The sequence below is a fragment of the Mirounga angustirostris genome, unplaced genomic scaffold (assembly GCF_029215605.1).
Source record: "Mirounga angustirostris isolate CCGP_5_RB_7025 unplaced genomic scaffold, mMirAng1.0.hap1 SCAF_14, whole genome shotgun sequence".
NCBI lineage: Eukaryota > Metazoa > Chordata > Mammalia > Carnivora > Phocidae > Mirounga > Mirounga angustirostris.
Window position 1 is genome coordinate 73383161 of NW_026991722.1, and position 23903 is coordinate 73407063.

General features: G+C 41.3%; 1 protein-coding gene across 3 annotated transcripts; it reads right to left on the reverse strand.

Annotated features, from left to right (window-relative positions):
- Positions 1-1683: 1683 nt before the first annotated feature.
- DENR (density regulated re-initiation and release factor) lies at positions 1684-15616 on the reverse strand. 3 transcript variants are annotated; one of them, XM_045887754.3, is made up of 8 exons: positions 15480-15616; positions 14526-14640; positions 10394-10413; positions 9602-9686; positions 7376-7459; positions 4692-4808; positions 3442-3581; positions 1684-3335 (listed from the first exon to the last, which is right to left on the reverse strand). In XM_045887754.3, the coding sequence occupies exons 2-8, from the start codon at positions 14629-14631 to the stop codon at positions 3291-3293; spliced, it is 597 nt and encodes a 198-aa protein (XP_045743710.1). In that variant the 5' UTR covers positions 14632-14640; positions 15480-15616; the 3' UTR covers positions 1684-3290. The 3 variants fall into 3 exon arrangements, with proteins under 3 accessions (XP_045743710.1, XP_045743709.1, XP_045743711.1); XM_045887753.3 differs by having other exon boundaries at positions 15436-15502; XM_045887755.3 differs by lacking the exon at positions 15480-15616 and adding an exon at positions 14738-15388.
- Between the last annotated feature and the right edge of the window lie 8287 nt (positions 15617-23903).

Here is a 23903-nt window from a genome sequence, read left to right on the forward strand (position 1 = left end):
ATGTGTGCAGGGGCACCTGGCCAACCGGGTGGAGCTGCTACTCTTGATCTCGGGGTCCTGAGTTGGAGACCCACATCGGGTGTAGAGATTACTTAAAAAAATAATCCAGTGGGTGCCTGGGTGGCTCAGAGGGTTAAGAGCCTAACTTTGGCTCAGGTCATGATCTCAGGATCCAGAGCTCCCTGTTGGCCTCCTTGCTCATCCGGGAGTCTCCTCGTTCCTCTGCCCCTCCCTCACCCTACCCCATGCACTCTGAAATAAAATCTTTTAAATATATATAGTATACTTTGTATACAGAAAATAGTAAGAAATGAGGCTCATTTTATGGGATTATAGTTGTAAGTAAATTTTATGTGGTAAGAGTATGATGACTAGTTGCATATCAAAAACCCTCAGTATTTTAAGTTCACTCACTCCCACAGGTTTTCTTTAAAATAGAAAAGAGAGACGCCTGGGTGGCTCAGTCAGTTGAGCATCCCACTCTTGATTTTAGCTCAGGTCATTTTCTCAGAGATCAGCCCCACCTAGGGCTGCACACTGGCCATGGAACCTGCTTAGGATTCTCTTGCTCTGCCCCTCCCCTCCTCAAAAAAATGAAACAGAAAAGACCTTTAAAGATATCTTTTAAAAATATATAAAACGTTTTATGAAAGCTCCAAGCAGGGGTACCTGGGTGGCTCAGTCAGTTAAAAGTCTGCCTTCAGCTCGGGTCATGATCCCAGGGTCCTGGATTCGAGCCCCACATCAGGCTCAGTGGAGAGCCTACTTCTCCCTCTCCCTCTGCCCCCCACCCCATACACTTGCAAGCTCTCTCTCAAATAAATAAATAAATAAATAAATCTTTAAAAAAAAAAAAAGGCAGCTCCCAGCATTATACCGCATCTGATTTTACACTCAGTCTAACTGATGGAACTAAACAGACTCATTCCTGTCTCCCTACCTTATTTCCTAAGTAATTTAGAAAATAACAAAAACAGGATCTAAATGGTAGTCTTCATCTTTAAAATTGCAATTTATCACATTTTTTTAACTAAGAGGAAAAAACCTACCATGTATCTTTTTTTTTTTTTTTTTTAAGATTTATGGGGCACCTGGGTGGCGCAGTCGTTAAGCATCCAGCTCTTGGGTTTTGGCTCAGGTCGTGATCTCAGGGTCCTGAGATGGAGTCCTGCAAAAGGTTATGCGTTCAGGGCAGAGTTGGCTTGGTACTCTAAAATAAATAGGTTTAGAGAGAGCACAAGTGGGAGGGACAGAAGGGCAGAGGGCAGGGAGAGAGAATCTCAAGCTGACTCAGCACTGAGCTCAGAGCCTGATGGGGGGCTGGATCTAAGGACCCTGAAATCACAACCTGAGCCAAAACCAAGAGTTCGACGCTTAATAGACTGCGCCACCCAGGCTCCTTTACCATGTATTTTATCTTAAGCAACAGCTGATTTACTGAGGCTTCTATGTAGTAACTAAAACAGAATGTAAAATCACTTGTCCGCATCTATTTTTTTTAAGAGAATAAAATACTACATATCAAAGCTGGGTTTGCATTTAAGTTGCCAGCTTAACTGCAGCAAATCGTTTACAATTATGACATAAGGCTGTTTAAAGGTTAGTACTCTTTTTGCTAAAAATACTAGCCCGCAAAAACATTTACATAATACATAAAGAGAATGTATGAATTAAAGTCAATCCTTGAATTTAGCACATTTTAATCAGAGATTAAACTAATGCTCCATTTTAAATTTCAGGTCAAAGAAAAAGATTCACACATGTTATACACAAGGACAATTTTAATCCTCCATTATCCTGCAGTAACATCCACTGCTGGCTTTATATGGATTAAAACTGCATTTGCCAAGAACTGTGAACACTGAGAGTCTTTACATGAAGTCACATAGTTGATAGAGGCACAGACATCTTCCAGCACCAACAGGATACATACACAACACATACCAAATGATCTTGATGGGTAAATTTGCTTCATCAGATACTCCTATTCAGTAAAATCCAGTTAATGCAGAATTCTGTTTTCTTAATTTGCATCTTTATTACACATTTTTTCTAAGATTTTAATTATTTAAAAAACCACACATTCATTCAAGGTTGTAATTTGCATGGCAATAAACAATGGGTTCTAAATTTCTTAAAGGTATCTATAGCAATTTAAAATACCTGGAGTCTTCTTTTCAATTTGTAGAGCCTGACTTAAGACCTTTATAAAAACAAAGTTTAAATTCGTTCAGTGCATTCGTTAAAATTCATTGTCACTGTTTCTGAGAAAGACTCATTTCAATTGCTATTTCCCAGACCATATTTATATTGAGTATCAGTGTATATTCTTTTCAATTGGCTAGCAGACTGCTAGAACAAGAACTCAGCAGCATCTCTGAATGGCCTTCCACTCAAAACAACGGTGGTGATAACGTATAAAATGAATTTGGGGTCTGCTCCCCACTTAAAATCACCAAACAGGTTTCCAAAGTACTTTTAGAAAATATTTTAAAACATATGCATAATATTCTACCATATGGTGCACCATCATTCTTTAACCATTTCCCAATTGTTCATTTGTATCAGTTGTAATTTTTTTTGCATTTATGAGTAACATTGTGATGAACACCCTCACCCACAGTTTTAAGCAAGAATGATTCTATCTTTAGGATAATGTCAACTAAGTGGCTTACTGGGTCAGACTGCAGATGGTTTTAAGGCTTTAATATACTTTACCAAATAATCTCCAGAACAGTGTGAACAACCCCTACCAACATTAAGTTAATGTGACCTCGAAGTGGACTTGGTTGGTAACAGTGAAGCAAATTCAACCACAAATCTATTAGATGCCCAAGCATCTCAAAAGTATCACACCAAAGAAGCAAGGAGACAGTTATTAATGGTGATGAAGCCAAAATTCAAATTCTTTAAAATATTACTCAGCTTTAAATCATGATTTCATTAAATCATGATTTTAAGATAATAAACAAAAAAGCTCTGCACAAAAAATCTAATATTTTTCCAAAAATAAAAAGTTAATAAGAGAAAGAGAAAAGTCAGTACCAAATGACCAAAAATTTTTATTTGACTAAATTCTATTTCATGCATAAGCATGACAGTCTCCCCTGTTTATTAGACTTTGGCAATAAAAAAAACAAGCAGCCTTATATAGAACAGTGAAAATGCCAAGGGTGAGGGTAATCTACAGTTTTACTGTAGGATAAATATATATATTTTTAAAAGGCCTCTCTCCCTTTGGCCATATCAACTCTCAGTTCAGATCATTAAATAGAGACAAGTTTTCAAAATCACTTCTTCACTTCTCCAAGATCTTCAATGCTATCATCATCCACCTATAAAACACAAATAATTACATCTCATGAATTGTGGTATCAGGTAACATGAAGCAACTTGCTTTAAAAACTTATATCCACAGGTACCCATGTTCTACCTACTCACCTCTGGCCATTTTTCCTGAATGACATCAATTATGTCATCTGTAAAGTCTCCCTGAATGATGATTTCATCCTCTCCTGTTACTGAGGCACCACAGGAGAATTTTTGAGCAAAAAATCTTTGTGCTTCTTTAAGATCAATTTCTGTTATTTAAAAAAGAGAAAGAGCAAGACTATAATTGGAACTGTTTATCAAAGATATTTTTCCATTTTGAAATTTAATCTGTATCTTAATTTCATAAAACAGATTACCTTAATGGGTTTTATATTTCTTTCGTGATAATTACAAACTACCACAGGCAGTGGTCTTAACCATTCAACTTATATTTTCAAGGTCAAATAAAGCTTCAGTACATAAAAATAGCATTATTCGGGGGGATGGGGTACCGGTAATGGGCATTAAGGAGGGTACATTATGTAATGAGCACTGGGTGTTATATGCAATTGATTAATCACTGAACTCTACTCTGAAACTAATAATACACTATATGTTGATTAATTGAATTTAAGTAAAAATTTAAATAAATTTTTAAAAGATGCATCCTATCACACACACACACAAAGCATTATTCATACTATTCCTAACTCATATGGTAAGACCAAAATAAATCCAGGAACACATTAATTCCAAGCATGACATATACATTTCCAAGTACAATGAAGTTCTTTCATTTATCCTTTTTTACAAGAGAAATAGTTACAGCAGGGAAACAAACCTACTAATGATTATTTTTCAACTATCTTGTCACAGGAAGGGACCTTGGTTTACAATTTCACTGTTCATTCAAAGCCTCCAGAAGGAGCTCTGAAGCAGGACATTCTGCTGATACCCACATTCCCTCACCCGCTACTACTGTTCCCAGAGGGCAGAAGCCATTTTGCAGCCTTTTGCCATCTAGCCTGCAGGGACAGAGAAGCAGTACTGATAGGCTTCAAAGGGAATCCTACCTAGCCCTCCTCATTCCACATAAAATGTGCCCACGCAGGTATTCTGTAAAGGAAAAAGTTAAACTAGTTCCCTGTGCAAAAGATTTTTAAATTTCTTCAAAATCTGATTTTGAAGCTATAGTTAGACACGCAAAATCTCATTTTGTATCTTCTTAGCAAAAAATAGACCTGTGAAATTTTCATGATGCCAGATTAAAAAAGAGACAGAAAGAGCAAGACACAGACAGAAAGAGGGAGGTAGAGGGGCAGAGAGCAACAGAGAGAATACAGTTCACACATTTTAAACATACTTAAACTTGAACTCACCGAAAGTTGCAAGGCCACATACTCTTGTTACGTATTTCTTCTTTGCTCTAGGAATTTTGGCTATTGTAACTTTTTGTGGTACAGTCTTCTTTTTTTGCTTTATCTGACCCCTTCCACCTTTATTTATTAAAAAAAAAAAAAAGAGCTCCACATCAACTGTTTTGTGTTTAACATAAATACCGTCTTTAAGCTTAATTTTCAAAAGGTACCAAACATTAATTTCTAAAGTTCCCTCTTCTAACACAAAACTAATAAACACATGCATGAGTATTCATTCAATAAATATTTATTGAGTACTATGTCCCAAGCACTGCACTAAGGGCTGAGGACACAAAGATGAACAGAAAAAACATAGTCCCTGCCCTCCAGGGACTCTCAGTCCAGTGAAGGAGACAAAAAAAAAAGTTTAATCATTACTGCAACTGACATATACTGTAACAGGAACCATGAATACTGCACTACCATAGCTCTGCAGAGGAATGGCTTACTCAGCTCCTGGAGGACAGAAAATGTTTCCCAGAAGAAACAGCATCTAAGTTCTTGTAGAAGGAACTGTCCAGATGAAAGCAGAAGAGCTGGAGAGATATGGTAAGAAAAGATATCCCAGAAAAAGGGAACAAGTACAAAGATAAGAGAAGGCATCATATTTGAGAACTGCAATTGTCTCGATGAAGGATGCTTATGGATACGTAGGAGATAAAGCCAGAAAAGCAAACGATTACCTACCAGTCATTAAAGGACCAGCACATCAAGCTCTGTTATTTGATTTTATATTGAGGCCGAAGAAAAGCCACCGAATGAATACAGGAGTGAAAAAAACAGATTTAGGTTTTAGGAGATCACTCTATAGCATGGAGGGTGAGCCTTTGAGGAATAAGGCCGACAGAGAGCTACTGGAGGCTCCTACGTTAGTTCAGGTGGAAATTAATCAAAATCTAACAAAGCAGTGGTAACAGTAATGGCAATTAGGCACAGGGTAGAGTAAGGAGGAGAAATAAAAGAATTTAGAACTGATTAAATAGAATTAAAAATAATTAGTACTAAATAAATTAAGGAAGATGACTATTTAAAAAAACTGATTAGGGCGCCTGGGTGGCTCAGTTGGTTAAGCAACTGCCTTCGGCTCAGGTCATGATCCTGGAGTCCTGGGATCGAGTCCCGCATCGGGCTCCCTGCTCGGCAGGGAGTCTGCTTTGCCCTCTGACCCTATCCCCTCTCATGTGTTCTCTCTGATTCTCTCTCTCTCAAAATAAATAAATAAAATCTTTAAAAAAAATAAAAATAAAAAATAAAAAATAAAAAAATAAAAAAACTGATTAAAACGAGCAAAGGGACGCCTAGGTGGCTCAGTCACTTAAGCAGCTACCTTCCACTCAGGTCATGATCCCAGGGTCTGGGATCGAGCCCTGCCATCAGGCTCCTTGCTCAGCAGGGAGCCTGCTTCTCCCTCTGCCTGCCACTTCCTCTGCTTGTGATCTCTCTCTCCTCTTTCTCTGACAAATAAATAAAATCTTAAAAAAAAAGAGGGGGGGAGCAAAGAAAGAGAACCCAAGATGAGTGTCAGGTTCTGGCTCAGATGAATGGATACAGTATGCTGTCATTAACAAAAGATATAGATTTGGGACTTAGTAAGTTTGGTTTTCTTGGAAATACTGCATTTGAGGTGCCTGTGGGACCATGCACATTGCCAGTCTAGAGACACAGGCCAGGACCAGAGGTACAGATTCAGGAATTTCAAGTGTAGAGTGGTGTTAGAAGTTAGGGATGTGAAAGAATCATTCAGGGAGAAAACTGCAGAATGAGGAGGTAAGAGGGCCAAGCATAGGATCCTGGGAAATACAACTTTTTAGGGACAGAAGGTAGAAGAGAAGTCTGCACAGAAGACCGAAGAGGATCGACAGGGAGGATGAAGAAGTCTGTCGCAAAAACCAAGGAAGTATGGCATTTCAAAGAAGGGTGTGCTCAAATGCTCTTATTGCTTAGCAATTACTGAGCCACTGATGACCCCTATTAGAGGAATTTCAGTGGTGTGACAGTCAGCTTAGGACGGAATGAGGCATGAGCAATGAAGGACAGAAGAGCAAGGACAGTGAGTCTAATCTTACTACAAAAGTCTGGCTAAGAAGGGCAGGGCAAGGGATAAGGCAAAGACATGGGCTCTTGGGGGAATTTTTCTTGAAAGATGCAGTCCTTATTTATAAGCTAATTTTAGTCATAGGGGAGAATAATTAAGGCAGAAGAAACAGGCAGGGACAGGATCCAGAGTACAGGAATTCATTTTAGAAGGAGGTAGACAGTTATACACAACAGCTATTTAAAAAAAAAAAAAAAAATTCAACTGAGCTGACAACATAATGAGAATAAAATCTTTTATCAATGTCCTCAACTCTATAACTATTTTAATAAGGTAAAGTTTTCAAGTCATAAACAAGTTGGTTGGTTGCTTTTTGCATATGCATACAGCAAATAAAGCATGTTTTCTTAGGTCCAATTTACTGTAAAAGCCCAAATCATATGACATCCAGTCATCCTGAGAATATGATTCTGTATTGCTCTGTAGGATATACATATGGAACTGCAGCAGCAGGGAGGTATTACTGGCTTTGGGATTGTGCTCATTATGTATTTCCTCTGACAGAGGGAAGGTGTCTTTATATAAATCAAGCCATGGATTTAGGCCTTACCTCTCTTCTGCTTTTTCTTCTCTTCCTCTTCCCCTGCTGTGCCTTGACCCTCACTAATTCCAGCTTCTTGTTTTGGTGAATTTTCTAGATGTTAACAATGAAATCCAAAGTATTAACATTACTTCAAAATAACCTTTAAAAAATCACCTTTGAGCAACTTCATACACAAAGAAGCATCTTGCCAACAACAGCATGCCATTTATAATGCAAATGATGATACTGCTAAAGTCCCATCCAGTCTAGTTCTGGTCATTAAGTCCATGGTGACAGAAGACAAAACAAAGTCTTTGATATGTGAAGATTAGGATCTTTTCAGCACATGAAAGGAGCACAAAACACTCAGGCTCTGCAGGCATGTTTACATCTAAACACACTAATCTAGGGAACAGGAAGTCTGGGCCTAAGAAGACTCTTTCCTCAGGTCTTATCACGTCCTAGGCAGGTCATGTCCCATGTTACCATGACCACGCAGACTGTAACACCCGACTTTAGGGTTCTTAACCAACCACGGATGACGACTGTGGTTACTACCCAGAAAGGCCTTCTGTAAAGTTTCAGGGGTTGTGCCTCTTGGAAGCAGCAAATAGTGGAACAGCATCAGGTACATCTGACATGACTGTTTCCAGCTCAGGCTTTCCCTTCTTCCTGCTACTACCTTCATTTCCACCAATCTCGTAAGAGAAGCAAACAGTTTTAACGAAATGAAGAAATCTGTTCCCTTCAGTCTTCCCTTCCACTGGCAACAGCAATTCCATTCTTCTAGTTGCCAAAACCCTAGATGCCTCCTTTTCTCACATCCCACATGCAGCACATCAGAAAGCTCTGTCAGCTCTACCTTCAAAACACATTGAGAACCTGCCTACTTTCCCCGCCTCCGCTGCTACCATTCTGCTCAGGTCACCATGGTCTCCTGACGCGATTACAGCCACAGCCTCCCATCTGGTCTCCCTTTACTGCCTGCGCTCCTCTTCAGTCTGTTCTTTAGCACAGTAGCCAAAGAGATGTTGAAACAAAAGTTAGACCTTATTGCTCTTCTGCTCAAATCTCTCCAATAGCGCCACATCTCATTCTGAGTAAAAGCCAAGACTAGGGGCGCCTGGGTGGCTCAGTCGGTTGGGCATCTGCCTTTAGCTCAGGTCATGATCCCAGGGTCCTGGGATGGAGTCCGACATCGGGGACATCGGACTCCATCCCTGCTCAGCGGGGAGTCTGCTTCTCCCTCTGACCCCCCCACCCTATGCTCTCTCTCTCTGCAATAAATAAAAATCTTTAAAAAAAAAAAAGAAGGGGGTGGGGGAACGCCTGAGTGGCTCATTCGTTGAGCGTCTGCCTTCAGCTCGGGTCATGATCCTGGAGTCCCTGGATTGAGTCCCACGTCGGGCTCCCTGCTCGGCGGGGAGTCTGCTTCTCCCTCTGACCCTCCCCACTCTCGTGTGCTCTCTCTCTCATTCTCTCTCTCAAATAAATAAAATCTTTAAAAAAAAAAAAAAAAAAAGCCAAGACTAGGCCTTTAAGGTATGGTCCTCCATTACTTCTCTGACTTCATCTCTGACCCTTCTCTCCCCCTTCTTCAATAAGCTCCAGACACAAAGGCTTCCTTGATGTTTCCTGAATATGACAGGTAAGCTTTTTACCTCAGGGCCTTTGCACTTTCCCCACACCTGGAATATTCTCCCAGATATCCAAATGACTCACTCCCTCCCTTCCTTTAGGTCTTGTTCAAATGCAGTTTTTTCAGCAAAATCTTTCCTGCCACTACCTAAAACCTCAAATTCTCTCCCCAACAATTCTTATCTCCTTATTCCCTGCTCACCACTATTTAACATAATTATTTCTTATTTTCCTTAGTCTCCCATTCTAGAATTTTCAAATAGATCTTTTGTTCACTGCCTTATCCTCAACATCTAAAACAAAGTGAAGGATATAGTATACTCACAAGAAATAATTGTTAAATGAATGAGTGAAAATACATTTGCTCCTAAACCATTACTCTTCTTATAAGAAGTTATCCTAAACTATCTCAGAGAGATAAGACACATGAAGCAGTGTGTGATTCTATATAAGGAATTTTAACCCAAGAATGTAAAATAGTTTTGAAACTAATAGATATAAATACAATTCTGTAATATCCTACTAAAGGAGCACTTTCTTATCTTTAAAATAATGCCTTATGGGCATTTGTTTCACATATACGAGCTTTCAGATGAAAGAAAAAAATGTTCATACCTACAGTAAGTTTTGCAAACTCATTTGGAAAATTCTTCTCTAACCACTGTCGACATTTAGCAACATCAGGCATATATTCACAGTACTGGGGGAGTGGGGGGGAGGGGAGGAGAACAAATTGCGTCACAACAGAACATTTTCAATCAACCAATACATTTTAATTAAGTCCTTCCCTATATTTGCTATATTAAGAATGATGAAACCAACTACTCCCACCCAATATCTTATTCACAGGAATTCTGTGTTCGACCAGGAAATGCCCCATAAGAAATTAGAATTTAAAAAGGATTAAGCACCTCCTCACTGTAGTAACATATTTTTTTTCCATCAAAGAGAAGGGCCATTAGAAAAAGGAGCAAACAAAAAAAAACGAGCATGTTCATTTCTTGCTTTGGGCACACAGGTGTCTATTTTTGTGACTTGCCCACAGATTCTGACTCAGAAGCTTATTAACAAAAAATCTTATACATAATTTTAATTTATGCTTTCCTCTGCTTATACATTAGATTTTTTACTTTAAGGCTACTCGTTTTATTAGGTAACTATTCATAAGTTCCAAGCAGAAGTCCAAACTGGATAGCCAAGTACAAAAGATGTACACATATGATACAAAGTCTAAAGAAAACAATTTGTAAGACCATAAAATTATTCCAATCCAAAGTTTCTATAGAAGTTGAAACTCTACTATCAAATGACAGAACATGAAAAATAAAAAAGTTCTCAGGCTAGCTCTAAAGTCAATGACCTCAAATGCAGAAGTTAAAAAAAGAAAAGAATTTTAAAAGGACTTACCTCTGTTGGTAATGAACAGACTGGGGAAATGGAGAGAAAAAAGATTAGAAAATTTAAATATATAAACACACATGGTTCATCCTTTTATTTTAAATTGGACAAAATGCTTCATTTCTACTTTTTCCTATAATTCTGTATCACTTTTCAAATACCGCCCATCATGCTTTTTTTTTTTTTTTTTTGAGGTAAAAGGCACATGGTTCATAGAGATATTCTCTTTAATTTTTGTTTTTGTTTTTAATCTAAAGAACACCATAACCTCAGTGGATTGAACTTCAAACTATACTATCCCGCATATCTTAAAGTTTTACCATAACTATCTCAACGGGTCTGAAGTTAAGCTGAGAACAATTCCCAATACAACAAAGCTTGAAAAGAACTGGTTATTTCCTTTGATAGTTTTATCAAAACAGCCACCAGTTTTTATTCATACTAACATATTTATAGACTTCAGTAGCACTTTTGCTACCATTTCTTTGCAATATACATTTCCTTTTCTTTTTCATAGTGTGCTTTCAGATTATGCCAACTGTAAAGCTAGAGGGAATGCAGGTTCAATTTTGTCCTCATGTAGGCTCCATGGGTTAAAGAACCAAAAGAACTCAGGTTTCCAGATTGTAAACAGAATTCTGTTACTGGGTCAACTATTTTGTTTTTACTTTTAAGGGAAAGAATTGAGTAGTTCAGTGTGCCCAATATCTTGAGATTTGTGAGGGAGAAGAGCACCATTACTCATCACAGCAATTATCATTACATGATTATGTGTCATCATCACCACCCTGTAAGTAAGAATCACCATGTCTGCATTACCGATAGCTAAATAACCTGCTGCATCTGGTTAGTAGAACAGGATGGTCAGTTTCTGAAGCTCTTAACCACGAAATCAGATCACATGACACGCAGATAGCGTAGCTCTGTGCCAGCCACGTGACAGTGGTTGGCCTCTTCCTCATCCCACTATCACTTTTTTATAAATGAAGCTCTAAAAAAGGTTCAATAGCTCAGCCAAGGACAAAGGTGATAGGTATGTGGCAGAAGAAAACTGGAATTTAGCCTCTTTATTTCAAGTGTGGAGATCTTTCCACCAAAGTTCTCCCTGGTTAACCAGAGCTCTACAATCCTCAGTAGCTCAAGTTCAAATACCAGTAGGTACAGATATTCAGCCACACTTTCAGGATAGAATTATAGGTTAAATACCATTACAGCAAATACTAAAGCTATAAAACTTTGTACACCATTTCAAAGAATATTCAGTTCAACAAAATTCTAATGCAATGGAAACATTTGGACAGTTCACTGTTACTTGCTAGTAAAGTCAATTTCCCGGGGCGCCTGGGTGGCTGGCTCAGTCGGTTAAGCGTCTGCCTTCGGCTCAGGTCACGATCCCAGGGTCCTGGGATGGAGCCCCACATTGGGCTCCCTGCTCAGCGGGGAGCCTGCTTCTCCCTCTCCCTCCGCCTGCTGTTCCCCCCTGCTTATGCTTGCTCTCTCTCTCAAATAAATAAAATCTTAAATAAATAAATAAATAAATAAATAATAAAATAAAAGTCAATTTCCCTTTCTGCAAACTATAGCTTTTCGACACACAGATCTAACAGCTACCATCAAACTTCACATCACTAATAGTGCAATAACCTGACATTATGTACTTGCTGATGTGATGCTGTAACATGAAGAAGGCATCATCAGCCATGAAACCTTCTGCTACGGTCTGAATGTTTGTGTCCCCTCAAAATTACTATGTTGAAATCCTATTATCCAATGTGATGGTGTTAGGAGGTGGAGCCTTTGGGAGTATTATTCATTCTTCTCGACAGCCTTCTGAAGTAGGCTCTTTAATAAATGAGGGAACTAGCCGAGGTCACACAAGTAAGTAAATGGCTGAGCCAGGATTCAAACTCAGATTGAGTCTGAAGTCACAATCACGAAGATAAAATCTCTTCAGAAAGGACCCCATTCTACCTACCCGTTTCTCACTCTACTCCAACCAGCACTCTGTTCCAATCAGCCCTTTCTTTTCCCTCTCTCCTTAAGACACCATATTAAATCTTACCACCATACTGTTCTTACGAATTCCTTCACCTTTCCTTACAAATTCTACCCTTTATCTAAGGCTTCTCATTTCCTTGGAAATTTCCCTACTTCCTCTGAGCAAAGATCCCTCCTTTTCCTCAACTCCTAATTCATAGTTATAATCAGTACTATTTAATTTAGCATTTAATATTCCCTAAGTGCTTCTCCTACAACTAGACCATAAACTCCTTGAGGAAGTAATCCTGTCCCCAGCTTAGTGCCTGGAATATCAATACAAACTAAGAAGGGAAATGAAAATAAACCTTTCTCAAAAAGGTCAGGGACTGCTGGTCAACACAAATTATCACCGGGGTGGTTTGCATATTTAGCGCAGTTGTTCAAAAGTCACCTTAGCAGTCACATAAGCAATTTAATAAGATGGTTTTCATATACCGTATTTCATCAATCCTAAATTTTCTACATTTTAATAGGGATACATCTTATAATTATGGCATGTCAATGTGACAGGTTTTTTTTCTTAGTGGAAAATAATGGCGAATCTTATAAAATAGGAGTCTTAGATTAGATAAAATAGGGCACAAAGAACAACAGCTCTTAACTACATCTGACAAAGATAAATAAACCATACTAAACTAGTATACTTCTCTAATAATAAAACTTACTGTATTATGTTCTTGTGTTAGTTGCTATACCAGAAGCTTCATGCAAATCACCTGACTTAGGATATAATCATTATTTTCATTGAACAGACCTTAAGAAACAGACCTTTAATCCTTAATTGAATTAGGTAACTTGCCCAAGGTCACATAACTGGTAATACTGGAATCAGGATGCAGACCCTGGTCTGCGACTCCAAAGGCAAACAAGATGACCAAATAAGACCAATATCGTAACAAAAATCAATCAACCCTACAAAAAGTTCCCCTGCCTTATTCTTACTGAGGTATTTTATAATTTTTACTCTCAAAGATATCCAATAAATGGCAACTTGACAAAATTTAACTCAGTGACATCCCACTCCTTCTGTAGTACTTGAACTCCAGATAATGTCTCTATTACACTCACAAAATGTAAAATCTCCAAACACAAGGACCCTTCCTGACTTATTCACTCACTACTCAGTCCCTAGCACCTAAAACACTGCGAGGCAGAGTAAGTGGTCAAAAATATTTCCTGAAAAAAATCAGTACTTACTTGCCCCTTTGCTATCCTGTACCTTCAAATTTTTCTAGAACTTTCCAAAATGCTAATAAATTAAAGCATTTCCAACTCACAAATATTTCTGCATTGAAAATGAGGAAAAACACTCCAAGAAAAAAAAAGAATCCAGATTCAATCTAATATGTGTATTATTAATCAAACCAAGAAGACTTCCCCAAGACTGTCCTATGACCCATCGCTCCAACCTCATCATCTTCCACTCCTTACTGACATCCTCCCTATACTATATCCACACTCTACTAATCCAAAGCTGCTCATTTCTCCACAGACGTGCATCAAGTCTTTTCTTGCATAGCCATTCACTTCATCTGGGATGCCCTTCCCCACTTCCTCATCCAGTTCTTGTCATCTCTTCAGACTCAGTATCTTCCAAGAAGTGCTCCTTTATTTATTTTTTTAAAGATTTTGTTTATTTGACAGAGAGAGACACAGCGAGAGAGGGAACAGAAGCAGGGAGGGTGGGAGGGGGAGAGGCAGGCCTCTCGCGGATCGGGGAGCCCAATGTGGGGCTCAATCCCAGGACCCTGGGATCATGACCTGAGCTGAAGGCAGACGCTTAACGTCTGAGCTACCCAGGTGCCCCAGAAGTCCTCCTTTAGTAGCCAGACTAGCAAATAACATTAGATTGAAATAATCTATTTGCATGTCTCTATTCTTACTGGACTGTAAGCTTCTCCAGGCCAAGTAGCAAGACACAAGTCATACGGGTCCAGCAAAATCTGTTAACCCATGCCTCCTCTTACCAACGCCTCCCCTCCCCCAATTAAGGATTTCCCAGACGGATGAGAAAAGGATTAATAAAATCAAATGTGATACCACTATTACAATGCATAAAAATAAAGTGAGCAAAAGCCATTTTCAGCTTTGTAACACTTGCCTCCACAGTAAAGGACTCGAAGTGGGTAGTCTGCATCTAACTTGGTATTGCCCCTCGGGTCTCCTTTGCAATCATGCCCACCGGATTCAGAAATATCAGCAGCCATCTCACAAACCTGTAAGCAAGGAAAATAACACATTTTCACTATTGTGGACCAAGACCCCAAAAAGGCAGTGTTCAGATGTAGCCTCACCTCCTCCCACTAGAAATACCTCAACCCTAAATCTGTTCCAATTCTGTTTTTAAGTGAAGGATACAAGCTGCATGAGGATTCGTAAAATATGAGCAATTCCGGGCGCACCATTACCAGCTCCACAGGTCTACAGGGAAGCAAGTGCCAGTAGCAAAAGGACCGTGAAGAATGGGGGCGGAGGGGGGGGGCGGGGAAGACTAGTGGAAAGAGGAAGCAATGGGATAATAGGATGGGGAGGATGATCTGCAGTGACGGGACAAAAGGTCTGGGGGTGATCTGGAAGGGATGCAAACTGCAGCAATGAAGGCCACAAAGCAGCTGGACGAAAAGAGGCTGGAAAAGCCTGCGAAGAAGGGGTGGGTGACTGGAGGTGCCCAGAGTACAGGGTGTGCGGGCAGCTCAACGCCGAGAGAGGGCCACAGGAATCAGGGAAGGGGATGGGAGTGGGAGGGGGCGGGGAGACCAGAATCTGAAAAGAGAAAATGGGGACGGAAGAACCAGCAAGGGGCAGAATGTAAGAGCACTGGAGAGACAAAGGCGGCCAAGAGTTAGGGGAAGATCTGAGGCGAAGGGGCAATCCCGGGGACACCAAAGGGGCCCATGTGGGCGGGGGTGTGGAGACGCCCGGCCCGGCCCCCTTCCGCCGGGCAGCACCTCGGCTTCCCCCACGCTCTCTACGAGCTTCTCGGAAGAGGGAGAGGCACGAGGGGTCGTTACCCGGGCGGTCGCACAACCCCCGCCGCCTCCGCTCCCGCCACTACCGCCAGCTGAAGCGACACATGCAACTCCTCTTCCACGGCCAGAGCCGCCTGAAAGCCCGTCTACCAGCCGCGGTCCCGCGAGACAATAAGCCTTTATCGCGAGATTCAGGCCGCCGCCGGGCGGCTGTCGCGAGAAGCCCGGAGGCGGGGGCGAAGGGGAATTGAGGAGCATGCGCGTTTTGCTCGGGGGCGGGGCCAACCCGCCGAGCGGCTGACTTCCAGTAGGCGGTGCTCGTTACCCGCGGGAGAGAACGGGCGGTCGGCGTGCGGAGCGTGGAAGCGGGCGCGGATAGCGAAGTGGGGACGTGCGCTGCAGTCATCAGTGACTTCCTATTAATGAGCTGGGGAATGTTGCCCCGCGTCTGGGGTGCATCCTGGAGTCCTGACTAACCTCCAGCCTGTTGGATAAGTCACTGCTTCGCGGGTGGATGGCAGCTGGAAAAGGCGTTGGGTGTCAACACCTTTCCGTACGTTGGCTGAATTATTCTTGAAAAGATAATGTCAACGCTACTTAGATTGTTCTCATCGCCCATAGTCTCACCACCCTAACAGCTATTTTCATCACCTTCCTCGTATTTACCTATCCTTACATGTGTTGCAAATTGAAATTAATCTCTCCGGTCTCAGGCTGTCTCTCAGCAGCCGGAAGCCAGGTAGACACAACCACACGCGGGGCGTCTTAGCTTTGCTTCCATCTGGTTGTTTTCATTCGGGAAAATCCCTTCCTAACCTTGCTCCCCCTGAGTCCCATTTGTGAAATGGGAACAACACTACAGTGCTTGCAGACCTATAAGGGTTAGGAAAATGATGACCAAAACGTGCTTTGTAGCTGGTGGAGGTTGTTCTTCTATATTTTGTCTCCCACCTCATTCCCCTCCTTCCCTGCCACCACCACCACCCCCCTTAAATTTTCTGCTCACGATTTACTTTGTGTGCACAAAGCCATCTGGCATAATCTTTTCCACCAGAGACTGTGGCCTCCACTCTGACATCTTTCTTAAATAAAAGAGGAGTCCCCCCACTCCCCCACAGAAGAGTCAATTCTAAGTAACTAGTCAAAGAAGATCTTGTTCCCAAACATGGTTGATTCCAATAATAATAGTTTTCTGTTCCAATAATAACTTCCATTTATTGACACCCACCTGTCACTCTGTGCCAATAACCTGATCATTTGGGAATACAGTGTCCATGTGGATTCATTCCACAAAATTTTCTTGAGTTCCTATCATGCACCAAGCACTGTGCTAGGCACAGGGGACACAATGAACAAGAGACAAAGTGCCTACTCTTCCTAAACTTAACAGTCTTAAAAGTGTTAGCTGATTTAATCCTTACAATAACCCTATGAGGTAGGTATTGTCTTCAATTTCAGATGGTAAAATCGTAGCTCAAAGGTGGAAATGAATTAAGTTGACATGTGCTTAAGATCACACAGCTAGGGCGCCTGGGTAGCTCAATCGTTAAGCGTCTGCCTTCAGCTCAGGTCATGATCCCAGGGTCCTGGGATCGAGTCCCACATCGGGCTCTCTGCTCGGCGGGAGGCCTGCTTCTCCCTCTCCCGCTCCCCCTGCTTGTGTTCCTGCTCTCGCTGTCTCTCTCTCTGTCAAATAAATGAAATCTCTTAAAAAAAAAAAAAAAGATCACACAGCTAATAGCATATTTTATTGATCTTAAGATGCATATTTTTTCACATTTTAATAACTCATACCAAGACACATTGCAATGGATGCAGTTTTAGCATTGTATCATAGTTTAATTGGCAGCTTTTTTCTTCCTTAGGGGTGCATAAAATAATGGCATCCCATAATCAATGGCATCTTAGATGTGATGAAATATGGCTTAGTGGCCAGTCCTGTGTAGTGGACCCAATGGCTTCAGTTCCAGTCCTCACCCTTTTCCTGTTCTGCTTCTTAAAAAGGGGGGTGCTGGACCCCCAGAGACTACATTCCCAGGCCTTCTTACTCCTGAGCTTCCAGCTAGGTTCAGCCAGCAGGAGGCAGCAATAGGAACAGCCACCTTCCTAGCCATCCCACCCCGCCCCTGTGAGCAGCATCTTTGATGTAACTGGTTCTCCCTCTGTATTGTTAGGGGATCCCAGACCCTGGGTACCTGTAACATAATGTCCTCCTAGATCTAATCTGTAGCCTGGCAGTGGTGATTGGTGGCTTCTTGCTGCTGTTAATCTCTGAATTGCCTCAACCCCGTCTGGTTAGCTTTTCAACACTTTATTCCCCAGGTAACTAATCCCCTGAATGAACCCACCCACCCCCGCCCCCACCCCCGCCCCTGCCCTGCTTTAAATACTTAGATGGGGTTACTTTCTGGGCAGACTGTGCCTGACACCACTGACATTCAAACCCAGACTTGAACTTTCTAACACACACTACAGCCTATAAGCTCTCAAATTCTAAAAGCAGGAGCAACATACTAAATAAAGAAACTTCCCGGAGGTTTCTCACCAGGAAGCCACAGACTCTTTGAGGAGCAGTGGGATTATTGCAAAGAACATAGGAATCCACTTGTGCACCAAGCATTGTCAGGAAATTGACTAAACACCTTTAGGCTTAAATATTACTATTTTCTAACCTAAATCACACTTTCATTCCAATGAAATTTCAAAGATTGAATCTAATTGGCCTGGCTCCAGCTGCATCCAGTCCTAAATCAATCACTGTAACTAAACAAGCCCAGAGTCAAGCGTCCACCTTTAGAGCTGGGTTTAGAGAGTGGAGACAGGGTACAGCCTAAAGGAAATATGAGGTACTGTGATCAGAAGGGGGAATGACATTAAAGTATCAAAACAACAGATGTCCACTGTAGTCATCCTCATACTCATGTATGCTAAAAATTTTTAAATAATCTAGTGCAGTTACATCAAGTGGGTATATAGATGAGGCAGACTTCCTTACTAACAGAATCCTACTTCGCTTGAGAGAGCAGTGTGTTCAGCTAGAGGCTTGATTTCCAGCCTCTTTTGCAGCGAAGGTAACTATATGACGCAGCTCTGGTCAATGAGATATAGGTAGATTGTGGGGGGGGGGGCATCCCTTCTATCAGGAAACATAGTGAAAGATTTTTAAATGGACAAATATATGGTGTCCTAGCACTCTTTGGTGTCATCTCCAACTTTCACTATCTTTGAGCTATTTTACAATTTTGTGAATTGTGGAAAACTGATAGGAATGCAATTGGCTCTTGTCCATAGAAATGCAAATGAATTGTCTGGTGGAGCTGCAGCCAATTATTTCTCTGTTGACTAACTTTCCATTTGTCTGTAAATTCACTGTAGCATTCCAGATTGCCTCTGTATGTGTATATCATTGCCTATATGCGAATGTTTTCAAGAATTCTCCTTTGAACTGGTTTCAACATCTTACTGATTTCCTTATTAATTAATCAGTGAAATAAAATATTTGACAGTTGTTTATTTTATGATAAGAGTCATGCTTTTATTCTTTTAGAAATTCATCATTTAATACTTCTCCAATAAAAAGACAAGACCTCACATTAAAAAAACAAAACAAAACAAAACAAAAACAGCACACACACACCTTTGACCTTTCTCTCTTCTTTCTGACTGCAACATGAACATAAACCATCTTGCAACCATGAGGATCTAGCCTGAGCATGAGGGTACCTATGCTAAGGATTTGGGATTGGAAATGTATAAAAAGCCTGTGTTCTTGATAGCATTATTGAGTTACTGGATCAGTTCTTGACTGCCTCCCTTCCACGGCTCCCTATTATGAAAATTTCCTACTCTTCCCCCCCTCCCCCAATCAGTTTAAACCAGTGCAGTAGGGTTTTCTATTATACTACAGAATGCACTCCTAAATTATACTATCAAAGAGCCAGAAAAAGAAAGAAAGCTAGACATTTCCTTTCTTTTTTTTAATAGGCTCCACATGGAGCCTAATGTGCAGTTTGAACTCAAAACCCTGAGATCAAGACCTGAGCTGAGATTAAAACCTGAGCTGAGATCAAGAGTCAGACACTTAACCGACTGAGCCACCCAGGTGCCCCTAGATGTTTCCTTTAGCACAAGGGGGAAACCTGTGGTCAAGCAAAGCATGACTGAAAAAGGAACAAATGGGTGAGCCCTTGCTAAAGGATGATGGGGAAATAATGTTGCAAGACCAGTCATTCAGATGAAGCATGGACGAAGGGGCATTCTGACACTCACTTTCTGAGAAGTCCCCTAGTAAAGAGAATGAAAGAGTTCTCCTAGGGCTTCTTGGATTAGAAGTGACTTCTTACCACAGGTGACACCTTATCATAAGATCATCTATTTTTTCAAGAAGTCATGGGTTTTATTTTTCCACTGTTGGGGCTGGATGGGCCCTTAGCCAGACATTTTCTACTACCTGGTTCCTTCTGGGCATTTTCAAGATGGTTACTTGGGGTCAATTGGATATTTGTTGATTGCCTTTCTAGCATCCACTCTCCGTAACAGGCCCATTTTAGTTTGGAAGGGTTTTCTCTCTCCTCCCTACTATACCCACGTGGTTCAATTGGACCTTCACAACCCCCGTCCAGAGGTAGAGCATGTGACCCAGGTCTAAGACAATCAGCCCATGGTACCCTGTTACTAGCAGTGATTAAATAATTCAAGGGTAGATCAATCACAGTGAATTCCAGCACGTTTTTGAGGGAGCTTCTAGAAAAGACGTTCTCTCCTCCTCATGGGACTGAGTCTCAGATGAGCGAGAGTTGCTGGCAGTCATCTTGCCACCATGTGACCTGAGAATAAAGTCAATATGAAGGAGAGCAGAGCTGAGAGACTGAGAATATTGACCCCTGATTCCAGCCACATTTCAAAATCAGCTCTAACCCCGGACCTTTAGGTTATAAAAGTCAACAAATTCCCTTTTTTGCTTAAGCCAGTTTGCATCAGAGTGTTACTTTCAAATTAGTTCTGATGAACACGTAGGTTTAGGGGTTTATGAAGACCTCTTCTAGCCTAATGTTTCCCAACATTTTTCCCCCACTGTAACACATACTATGGACATTATGCCCTTGCAGAACACAATCGCATTAAAAAAAAAAAATCTACATTTTGAAGAAACCCCCAAACGACTGCTAAGATGTAAAACATTTAAAAATTTATGATTTTTAGGGTGCCTAGATGGCTCAATTGGAAAAGCATGCAACTCTTGATCTTGGGGTGGTGAGTTCCAGCCCCATGTTGGGTGTAGAGATTATTTAAATAAATAAAACTTTTTAAAAAAGTAATAATTCATAAATTCCACAATTACTTACAATTCATGTGTAAGACAGGTTGCTATGAACTATGGCAGATTCAATGGATTATCACTTGTTTTGTTTTGTTTTGTTTTGTTTTCTCTCCTACTCAAGAAGGCATTTTAGAGTTCTTAGAACAAGGGCTGGCCCAAGGGTGCCTGGGTGGCTCAGTCGGTTAAGCATCTGCCATTGGCTCAGGTCATGATCTCAGGGTCCTGGGATCGAGCCCTGCATTGGGCTCCCTGCTTACTGGAGAGTCTGCTTCTCCCTCTGTCTCCCACCCTGCTTGTGCACTCTCTCTCGCTCTCTCTCTCTTTCTCTCTCTCGCTGTCAAATAAATAAGTAAAATCTTAAAAAAAAAACAAAAAAAAACAAGGACTGGCCCAAAGAGAAACATCATAGGTTTAACCTTCAATCTGTCTCATTTGTTAAATAAAATTTCAAGTTCTAATACTTTCATACCTATTAGCAATAAATTACCAGACATATACCATACACACCACTGAATTCAACATACCAGTGGATCGAGATGCCCATGGAAGAGAACTGCTTAGTGAATTGGGCTCAGTTTATTCCCAAGCCATATGAGCTACCTTTAAAACTAATAAATTCTTCATCTGTTAGCCTTGGTCTAAATTGAAAAAAAAAAAATCATTTTTTTTTTCTGAAAAGAAAGTTTTTACTTATCATCTTTCTTTCTTGAAGGAGGGATATCCTTCAACAATTGTTTTCTCAAGAGCAATTGGATCTTTGATGTGCAAACTGGTTTAGAATCGAGGAGCAGATTCCAGTTTCAGGCATGGCTAGATCCTAGAGATAAAACAACATATTCAAGAATCTATCTCAGGGCGCCTGGGTGGTTCAATCAATTAAGCATCCGACTTTTTGTTTCAGCTCAGGTCATGATCTCAGAGTCTTGAGATCAAGCCCCATGTCAGGCTCCCCACTCAGCGAGGAGTCTGCTTAAGACTCTCTCTCCCTCTGCCCCTCCCCCTGCTCCTCTCTCTCTAAAATAAATAAATAAATCTAAAAAAAAAAAGAATCTATCTCTCTCAGAGAACAAAAGCGAATGTGAAAAGGGTTTATGTTTGGTAGTTCTGGGTAAATGTATGGGACTTACTTTGTACTGGACTTGCAGCTTTTATGTAAGCATGAAATTATTTCAAATTTAAATGTTTTTTTATTTTTATTTATTTTTTTAAAAGATTTTATATATTTATTTGACACAGAGAAAGAGTGAGCACAAGCAGGGGGAGAGGGAGAAGAAGACTCACTGCTGAGCAGACAGCCGGACACGGGCCTCGATCCCAGGACCCTGGGATCATGACTGGAGCCGAAGGCAGATGCTTAACAACTGAGCCACCCAGGTGTCCTCTTAAATGTTGGGTTTTTTTAAAAGGAAACCATCTCTTTTCTTTTCCTTTTTTTTTTTTAATAGGACAATTTATACTTCTTTTTTTTTTTTTAAGATTTTATTTATTTATTTGAGAGAGAGAATGAGAGACAGAGCACGAGAGGGGAGAGGGTCAGAGGGAGAAGCAGACCCCCCGCCGAGCAGGGAGCCCGATGTGGGACTCGATCCCGGGACTCCAGGATCATGACCTGAGCCGAAGGCAGTCGCCTAACCAACTGAGCCACCCAGGTGCCCAGAAACCATTTCTTTTCATCTCTTGGCTCCTTCCCTATGCTTTCTTCACATTCCCTAAATACTTAGGTTAGTTTCTGCTAGTTTAGCGATCCCCGAAGAAAGAGAGATTATCTTTTCCAATAGTTACAGCAACTCAAGTTATTATCTGCCAGGATGCCTGAATGTTTGTGTCCTCAAAAAATTTCTATGTTGAAATCCTAACATATGATGGTAACAGGAGGCAGGGCCTTTGGAAGGTGATTAGGTCATGATGGTGAAGCCCTTATGATGGGATTAGTGCTCTTATAAAAGAGACCCCAGAGAGTTCCCGTCCTCCTTCTGTCATGCAATGACATAGAGTGAAGATAGCCAGCAATGAACCAGGAAGCAAACCCTCACCAGACAGTGAACCTGATGGCACCTTGACCTTGGACTTCCCAGCCTCCATAACTGTGAGAAATAAATTTCTATTGTTCGTAAGCCACCCAGTCTATGGTATTTTGCTACAGTAGCCCAAATGGACTAAGACACTGAATCATTAGCCTTTCAAGTCCTGTGCCCACCCCTGAGCCAATCACCTGTGGGGTGGGGATGAAATTATCTGATTTGCCAGGCCAGGGCACAAGCCCATTCCTCAAGCCAAAGGATGGAACCAAATCCTCCCAAACCTCAGAGATGGTCAAACCCCAGGGATGGAGGGATCACTAAAGGAAATCAGGGTGTTAATGGCAAAGGAGGGCACATGGATGCTGGGAAGGCAAAAACAGCATCTAAGAACCCCATCATAGGAGCTCTTGGTCCCAGAAGCTCTGCTCAAAGGGAGAAAGGGCAGGGGACTGAGATAATAGGCAAGGAGCAGGCATGACAGAGGCTAATGGAGACCAACCTGTTCTGCTTCTCCAAAAAGCAGATGTTTAATAAGGTCATTTGCTCTTCTTGCAATGCAGGACTGACAAGGGACACAACCGGTTCCGCCACAGGAGGCCCATAAATATTCAACATAGAGGAAGACTAATTTACAAAGATGATACAATGTTATCATGATGGGCAGCGCTTTAAGTTTGCAGTGAAACCTGTCTTTGCTTAGTCTAACCAAAGACCCTCCCACTCCCTCATGTAAAGGGCCCAGAGCTCCTTGATAGTCTGAGTCATGTTGCAGTACATTTACCTATATCTCTCTTTTATTATGAAAATATTACTGGGGCTCCTGGGTGGCTCAGTCACCTAAGCACCTGACTCTTGATTTCAGCTCAGGTCATGATCTCAGGGTTGTGAGGATCAAGCCCAACGACGGGCTCTGAGCTGGGCGTGGAGCCTGCTCGAGATTCTCCCTCCCTCTCCCTCTGCCCCTCTCCACCCCCACTCCCTCCTCACATGCGCACACTCGCTCTCTCTGTCTCTCAATTAAAAAAAAAAATTAAAACAGAAGCCTGTATAGTAAAAAATGAAAGTTTCCCCCTCTCCAGAGTGCTACTAACAGTTCAGTACGGGGGCGCCTGGCTGACTCAGTGGGTAGAGCATGTGACTCTTGATCTCGGAGTTGTAAGTTTGAGTCC

Excerpts from the sequence above, each read along its gene's own strand:
- DENR (XM_045887754.3), bottom strand. The coding sequence starts at position 14,631 with ATGGCTGCTGATATTTCTGAATCCGGTGGGCATGATTGCAAAGGAGAC. Across the intron at positions 10,414-14,525 it reads TCGAGTCCTTTACTGTGGAG|TCTGTTCATTACCAACAGAG; the intron begins GCAAGTGTTACA and ends CCATTTCCCCAG. Across the intron at positions 7,460-9,601 it reads GTTTGCAAAACTTACTGTAG|AAAATTCACCAAAACAAGAA; the intron begins GTATGAACATTT and ends GTTAACATCTAG.